This window comes from Xiphophorus maculatus, chromosome 5 (genome assembly GCF_002775205.1).
Source record: "Xiphophorus maculatus strain JP 163 A chromosome 5, X_maculatus-5.0-male, whole genome shotgun sequence".
NCBI lineage: Eukaryota > Metazoa > Chordata > Actinopteri > Cyprinodontiformes > Poeciliidae > Xiphophorus > Xiphophorus maculatus.
In genome coordinates, this window is record NC_036447.1 from 29,396,065 (window position 1) to 29,404,896 (window position 8,832).

General features: G+C 41.3%; 1 protein-coding gene across 5 annotated transcripts in view; it reads right to left on the bottom strand.

Annotated features, from left to right (window-relative positions):
• The window catches only part of LOC102236939 (LIM and calponin homology domains-containing protein 1-like), a 34,598-nt gene extending 26,142 nt beyond the window's left edge, over nucleotides 1-8,456 (bottom strand). For 4 of the 5 annotated variants that reach the window (XM_023333468.1, XM_023333469.1, XM_023333467.1 and 1 more), the window contains exon 1: nucleotides 8,112-8,456. In XM_023333468.1, the coding sequence (XP_023189236.1) occupies nucleotides 8,112-8,174 (63 nt within the window). In that variant the 5' untranslated portion in view covers nucleotides 8,175-8,456. The remainder of the gene's footprint in view (nucleotides 1-8,111) is intronic. The other variant, XM_023333470.1, reaches the window with a different exon arrangement.
• Between the last annotated feature and the right edge of the window lie 376 nt (nucleotides 8,457-8,832).

Sequence of the window (8,832 nt, forward strand, 5' to 3'; positions counted from 1 at the left end):
CCAAACTGCTGTGGATATTGTACTTCTCTCTCTCACTCAAAAATATTTGCTTTGGTTCAGTGCTCAGACTTAATGGCTCTTCAGGAAATAGCTCCTGAGTTCTGCAATTCCCAGTTTAAAATCCTCAATAAAGATACAAACCTAAACAAGACAGTGAGTTTTCACAGTTTCTTCTTTGAATGGAGAGGCAGCTCTGCCTGGCAATAGCTTCAGACAACGGCGTGACTTTAACACCACTGCTAACCTGAGTACCAGTCGACCTGAAGAACATTTCCAGACTTAAAGCTCAGACAACAGACTACAACAGCTTCAGTTATTACAACTAAAAACTAGCGATCAGGCCTGAAATCTGGGTGTAGTGATGGACTCAGATCTGAACCTTCAGAGTCACCAGAAGAACATTTCTAGAATTGGAGGACTAATCACTCAGCAAGATCTAGAAAAACTCACCCATTGTCAGGACTCTGGGTTGTTGGGTTGGGTTTAGCTTTTCATCTTTATCATTATGTTTTAGTTTTCTTTAGGTTAACCCTTAATGGTCATTTTAGTTTTATTTTTTGAGGTTATTTATTGTGGTTAGAATGATCTTGTTATTGCTCTCCTTATTTCAGTCTCCCTGTGGTGTTTCTAGTTATGTTTATTTCTTAGTTATTTCATCACTCTAGGTTCTGTTATTCTTACATGTCTGAGTCTAGGTATACCTTTCTTTAGTGGTTCCAGTTGAGTTATTTATTTGTTATTCCTTCTAGCTCAGTCACAGTTCGCAAGTCTGTAATTGTCACTACCCTTGTTACCCTCCCTGGATAACCTGATGACTCGTTTCTCCAGTTTGCTTTGTACCCTGGATTTTTTCTTTCTGTAAGCTGATTTTCTTCATTAAAGAGTCCACAATATCCTACACCTGTTGCCATTGGGTCCACTTCTACACACGTTATGACATCCATGTTTTTATCTTTAGTCACATTGATTACTGCAACAGTATGTTCGCATGTTTGCTTAAAAAAAAAGCCAATCCTCCAGCTGCAGCTGATCCAGAACGCTGCTGCTGGTGTTCTAACCAAAACCAAGAAGATAGAGCACATCACTCCAGTTCTAAAGTCCTTCCACTGAGAGAATAGTTAGTTTATAAATCACCGAACAGCTTAGCACCACAATACATTAAAGATCTGCTGTTATATCAACCTTCCAGACCTCTCTGGTCTTCTGGTTCTGCTCTGCATCCAGAATCACGGAGAAGCAGCATTGAAATCTGGAACAAATTTCCCGAAAACTGCAAAATAACCCAAACACTGAGTTCCTTTAACTCAAGGATTTGATGGAATACTATTGATTATTTTTGATGGTGTCTTTTGACAGAATGTAACGTTTGTTTGCTTGTTTCTCAATTGGTGACTATCATGGCGTGATTTGATGATTCTGATGATGGCATTTGGCAAAATGTGATGTTTATAGCTTTCTTTCACAATTGGTGACTCTGTGACATTTTATGATGTAAAGTATTTTGATCTCTAAAGAGAACTGAGCAGAGTGAACTGAGCCCGGGTTTCAGTCACAGTCAGAGGAAGTTTGAGCACGAGCAGCAGGATCCAAAAAGGGGCTGAATATTTTAGAGCAAGAGGCATTTAAGTTTTGTGGGAGAGAAATTGAACACCTGAGAGTGAAAATAAGGAATCTTGTTCTCAGATTAAAATGTGTTCTTAGATTCTGAAAAGAGAGTTCAGATGCTCTGAAACGTTTGCTTAATGAAATTTGGCCCACGTTTTGATTGATCTTATACCCTTGCAGAACATCTGCTGATGTATCATAAGTGTTAAAGGAAAACACACATTTTACCACCTATAGTGAGAAAAACTCAGCATTGTTCTGCTTACATAAGTGATGACCAGATGTTTGCTTCTGGCATCGCCTCCGTTTTTGTCTTCATCACACAAAGTCTGAATGTCTACAGCTGTTTGAGACAATGTACACCAAAATCTGGGAAACTCATCATAAAAACTAAATCCAGAAATTTACTGACGGAATAAAAAACACAAATCAGTTAATTCTAGAAAAGTTCCCTCACTCCTGACACGTCCTCCAATGTTTCAGGAAGTCTGGGTCTATGAAACATTTACAGCCTGATCATGCATAATTTACCTCCAGAAGATGGTGTTTTTTTAAATTTTTTTTAATGGGAACACTTTCTAGTGTTTTGTGTAGGTAGCGTGGGCTACAGACAGTTCGTGCAAAGTGGAGGTGCTGGTTCTGTGCGCTGAAACCCAAAGAGAAATCCAAGAGGAAAAGCTGCTGCAGAGTCTTAAACAAAAGGAAAAGGGGGGATTTTAAAACATGTCTAAATGTAAAAGCAGGGTGTATTTTAAGTTACGTTTCCTATGAAAACCCAGCCAAAAGCTTCAGGGGTATTTTAAAGCCAGTAATGGTAACTTGAGCCGCCTCTGTCTGCGTGGTGCTCTGCTCTGTGCAGACAGGGTGAATGGCAGCAGCAGCTACCATGGAGGCAGCATGTGTGTAGGCCTGTCACTGGAACAAACTTTACTGGACAATAAATTGTCCCAGAAGTTATTGTGATAAACAATAATATTGTCGTTTTGAGACCAGTTTCAAGTAATATGGTGGCAATGGCATAATAACGCAAGAGCACATTCTAAAAGATCAATAAACAGTCATTTCTAATTAACATGCAACACTGGAACTAGAAGATATTTTCAATATTCCAAACAAATGAAACAACCAAACCAACAAATAAAATGGACAATGAAGTTTCTATGAGCAAAACTGTCCTTGAAAAAAAGGGTCTAGTAGAAACCAAAGCACCAGACTGAAGACTTTTATAATCCAGTCTTTAATTTAAAAAAAGACACAAGAAAAACAAAATCATCCAAATAGTAATTATTGCACTTATTTTAGACTTAAACTTACTTTATTGTCACACACAACGGTGACTTTGGCAATGAAATGTCATTGCTTGGCTACCGGCGTACACAGAATAATATGTGTGTATGAATCAAATCAGATGCAATGACAGGCAATATGGGAGGTTATCACACCCTCTGAATTCAGCTCAGCAAACCTCAATCACAGCTGCTTTATTTTACGACGCGTGTGTCCATCTGTCCAAACTGTGTGCGTGCATGTGTGTACTAAATGGAGGCGTACAGTATTCCCATCTCCTTTTACTACAGAGATGGACATTAAATTAGTGGTGGCTGCATATCCACTGAATGTCCCTGTGGCTTTTAGAGCACTGTAAATGTCACATAAATACAAATAAGCAGTGACCTATTTAAATGGATTTCAGAGGTCTTCTTCATCTTTAGGATGTGGAGGAGACAGGAAGCACTGGCAACATGGTGACCCTAGGAAGTTTTTACGTTTCTCGTGGACTCATGTTAAGGTCGCTGCACATGGAGTTAAGTGGCAAAGTCTGTTCATCAGGAATTACTTCACGTCAAAATGGACACAGAGACATATTAAAGAAGAAACAATGTCTGTCATTTAGTCCCTGCTAACAGCACTGATGAAGAGTATGTGTTAACAGACCTGCAGAGCAGGGGACTGCGATTAGATAAGGACTGCAACTAACAATATTTCAATATTTTACTAATTGATTATTTTATTCATTATTCTGATGATTAATTGAATAAAGATTTGGCAGATTCTGCAGATTTTTAGTTTAACCACTTTTTTATACAATATTAGAAATACATTAAAACATGCAAATAAACAAATAATTCAATATATTTTTTAAATAAAAAAAACATTGCTAAGATGAAATAACAGCGTTCATTTAGTGAATGCTTCATCATCAGTAAAGGATGCATCTGCAGGTAAAAAGTCCTTCAGCCTGTGAAAAGCTCAGCTGTTTTTCCTCGACTTAACATCATCAGCACAGTGAAGGACTGATGTGGTGATTCATTTCTGGATTTACTGATTAATAATTAGATAGCAAAAGGCGACTAATAAGAGATTTATTTGCAGAATTTAAACCAGGTGAAGCTAAAACTGCCACCAGATTAGCTGTGGATAGAACACATTTACAGACAATAAGTGTTTTGTTTCTTTTATGCAAAATGTTTATATTTTTAAACAGTTTGGTGTTAATTACTGCTTTGATTATGTTCTCTCTGAAAATGACCATTTTTGGGGGTATGTATATTCAGTTAACAATTAATCACTTGCTATAATAGTTGACGATAATTTCGGTAATCGATTAATTCAATTAATGGCTTCAGCCCTAGATTGGATGTGGAGATGAATGCTACCACAAGATGGCCCTTGCCCTGCCCACCAGGCTGCCTGCCCCCTCCGAGAAGATCACAGCATGTAGCAACTGTAGTGTTCTACAGTCAATGTCGTTCATTTTATTAGCCTAAATGAGGGCAGATTGTGAGCCATTTCTGTTCCTACGCGGCTGCTTCTGTTTTATTACAAAATCAATGGTTCCACCAAACACCCGGGCCAGCGAGTAAAAATGTGCTTTTAAACGAGATTTACAAGCAAGCACTGATGGAAACTGTCTGATTTGTAGAGACAAACCGATCCATCGCGTCGAAGCGCCGCTGCAAAAGCGCTTTCCCCCTCCGGATTTACAGCCAACCTCAACAGCAGATACTTTTATTACAGCTTAGCCTCACAGATTACAGATATCCGGTCAGAACTACTCTAAGACCCGAGATGTCTGGGTGATAACTGCATCTTTGTCAAACTTGACCTTCTTGACGACTGAGTCTAGCTATCAAAAAAACAATGAAACAGAGCAGACATCTTCACCGCTGTTGCTTCACATTCCTTCACTCAGCTCTCACACTCCTCTACCATGCAGAAACAGCTGGCTGTCTGGAGCTACTGGAGTTAATCCTTCCAGGACAGCTATGACATTTGGCACACACACAGGCTAAGTCAGACACACACACACAAACACACATTCCTGTGTTTATTCCCAATGTGCTTGACCGTAGTATTTGCAACATGCTGCAGGTCAATACCAGCAGAGGTAAACTGCTGAATCTGCAGAAAATCAACCAGCCTGTCGCTGGTTTTAAACCACCTTCGAACAGTTTAGACATCTTTTTGACCGTTTTATATCTTCTGTGATCATTCATCTGCTTCACTGGACCCTGGAAACACCTGAGCGCCTGTCTGTGTTATGTTCCCATAGTGACAAGTGTCATCCAACCAGGGTGTGTCCAAGCCTCAATGCTGACTGGTATGTGTGCCTGTGTGTGCGCATACACTTTGCATACTTCATAGAAACGGCACACTGGAGCTTTGCAGGGCAACTTGGTCAACTCTAAATCATCTCCACCTGTGGGCGAGTATAAATACACCCCTAGAAATAGTCAGAGCCAAAATAAGAGGAGAATTGGGGACAGGAAGACGACAAAGCAAAAACACCGCAGGGGGGATTAAGACTTAGGAGGCCAGTATTAACCCAGAGGAGACAGTTCACACTAACGACAGGACAAAAAAATCTGTTAAATACTGTGGGTCACCAACTGTCCCCAGGTGATTATTAATGTAGGTTTTAAACATTTCCATGAAAAATAATGATTTGAAGACAAAACATGAAAAACAGCTGGATGTTTAAAGTTGCACTTTTATGTTTTATGTTTTGCACTGTATGACCTTTCCCATACAGGACTGAATGGGAAAGGTCAAAATTAGCAATTAAATGCCTGTGTTAACTGTTGATGATGGTTATAATTTTTTCTGTACACTAAAAAACGAAGAAACACCAGACGACTCAATTTAAAAGATGCACCAATACAATATGTATATTGGTCAAAATATTTTTTTAAATTCTAGACTGTTCAACCAGGGTATTCAACCTACTGTTCCTGTCAGTTTCGGTTTCTTCATTATTGTTTACTTTGCATTGGCTTTTACACTTAATTATATACATAGCTGGTCAGTTTGCTCCTATGGCTTTTACACCAAGAAGGTCCATGTTTTCCAAAAATACTTCCAAACAGCTAATATGGAGCCAAGTGTGCTGAAACAGAGAGGCATCTAAACGTTTCAGGACATGGGCCCTTGAGGACTGGAGTTAAAGGCTCTTTAAACGGTGCAAATTGTCATTTTTTCATCATTTTGAAACAGTAACTGCTAACTGTCAGTTTAAATCTCCCTCCTGTGTATAAAAGCCTGGTACACAGAGAACCAGATGTGACATGTAGTGACGAAATGGTTGTTATTTTGCCACCTCACACTGTGAGAACGACGGTGAGTGAGGTAAAGAAATCTCCAAAGCTGCTAGAGAAAACAACAGAGGGGCATTTGGGTGGACGGGAGGTTGAGGGGGGACTGGTTTTCCATAACAACCAGCAGATGCTATCCAACTACCAACTGGTTGTTTGAAAGAGAGGCCGAAAAAAGGTTGTTCTGTCCTACCATCGCTAACGTAAATTCGGGGAGTTTGCCAAAAACGACTGGGTCTAAACCGTAGTCCCTTGGTTTGATGAGATGGAGCTTTTCAACAGCAAAGCAATCTCTCCACTTGTTTCTCTTCCAAAAGAAACTTTGTTAGAGTTCCAGGAGTCACGGTTTCTGAAATACCGGGACGCTGTGCAGTCACGTTCAATAAATTAGAATATGGATCTCCTGCATGGTGTAGCGGTAGACTGAGCACCGCATATACAGTCCTGGGTTCAATTCCAGACCCTGAGACCTGAGACCTTTTCTGCGTGCCTTCCCCACCTTCTCTCTCCACACACTTTATGTCAGGGTACTATCAATAAAGGCCACTAGTGGTGATTTTTTTATTTAAATACCCAGATGAGTCTCATTTGTTTAAAAGTATCTTTTGAAAATGCCATTGACTGTAAATGGGAAATCACCGATATTAAGAGAAATTAAAGTGTTAGTCTTTCTCTACTAAATCTATATTATGTGTTTCATTTGGTGATGGAGTCAGTGAAATAAATGAGCCGTTCAATAATATTCTGATTTACTGAATGGGACATTGTAAATAAAAATCTAATGCTCTTTGCTAAAAACAGACCATTTTTTTGCAAAGGATCCTTGATCAGAATAATACAACAAATCAACCCAGAAATGGTTCACCAGACACAAACCTTACCCTAAACCTAACTGTTACCAGTACACACTTAACCCTAAGCCTAATCTAAACTCAGTTCACACCTTAGTCCCAAACCTAACCCACAACTTCAAAAACAGCACTTTTTCTTTAGCTGTCATAAGGGGCAGTCATCCTCACAATGTAGTATTTGTTGAAAAAATGGGCCTTGCAAGGTGAGACATGCTAAAACACACACACACACACACACACACACACACACACACACACACACACACACACACACACACACACACACGAGTGTCAATAAATTTGCCTGGTGGCTAGATATTTTAAACCTAAATAATAAACCATTTAAAGTGTATTAAGCTGTTGTCCAGTAGGTGTTTAATTGGAAGTGAAGCATCTCAGAGCCTGAACTGAACTGGGAGCAGAATAGGAACATGAACGCCTCAACATCCAGATGAAAGTCGTCTTGCTGCAGCCTCGGGGCTTTAATGCCTCAGCCTGTACAGGACGGAGCAGTGATGGAGTAAAAATAGGTCAGAATTCTGTTCTACAGGGGCTTATGGAGGGAGGCAGATGATGATGATGATGATGATGATGATGATGATGATGATGATGATGATGATGATGATGATGATGGGATGCAACAAAGCATAAATGATAATCTCATCCGGTGCGATCAGATGCTGGTAGGCAGCCCGGTTTCTTAGCCATGGCAACCGGAATCCCTTCTTCCCTGGGAAAGGGGGTCGGGGGCAGGGTGAGGGCGTTTCAACGCCTGGCCGGCAGCAACGTTACCAGATAAAAGCTGATAAATGGCGGGTTGGACCTCAGTGATCTCAGCCTGGCTGCTTGCTTGCTAAAAGTGTTGAAGTGGACGCAGAGCTAGCTCCGTTGCTAGGCTCAACTGACAGCCTAGCGACGGCTGAAACTTTGTTGTCCCGAACGGTAACCCGACACTGCGCAGGCCCCCCAACAGGTGACGACCCGACGGCTGCCGTGTCTTTATTTATACCGCGGTGTGGCCCGTTTCAACCAAGTGTGCTGTTGGAGGTTCCCCCTGACTCACCTCGATCCATTTCTGCGCCTCCAGGCAGGCTGGCTCGGGATGGCTCGGCTCGGGACCGGCCATCAGTAGGGGGTGCGTTGGGAATTCGCGGATGTTGTGAAGTCTCTCCCGTTTTGTCCTCCACGCTCCGCGCGCAGTCTATGGAGTCACGTAGCCCCCTCGCGCTCCAACTGCGTCGCCCTCAAAAAGAAGATGAGGCAGAAGAAGAAGACGCTTCTGGCGACACTGCAATACGAACCAGGCGCTAAAAATATCGATTCCTTGCCGTGGGAGGCTGACTCCTCTCTTCTGCTGCTGCTGCCGCCGCCGAGCTTCAGGAGAAGGCGTGAACGCGCAGGCAGGAATTTCTTGGGGGGCGGGGGGGGGGGGGGGGGGGGGGTCGAGAGAGGCAGGAAAGACAGAGGAGAGAGAGCGGGGATGGAGGGCGCTGCAGAAGATGTCCCGTTATATTACAGTTCAGATAGTTCATCTAGTGGCGGCTGCTTGGTGTGTTTCAATTACTTTTAATCGTTATTTAAAAATAAAAATAAAAAAGAAAGAAAAACTTACAATGTTTGTGTGTTTTTTTTTTCATATTTGTTAAAACTGTCATAATGTCGTGACAGTATAATATCAGACAGATAATAGGAAAAAAAACCCAACTATCTCATCCACCTTCTTCTTCTTCCTGTGATCCTACTGCCATCTGCAGAAATGCACTGCTCGGTTAAAAGCAACCAAT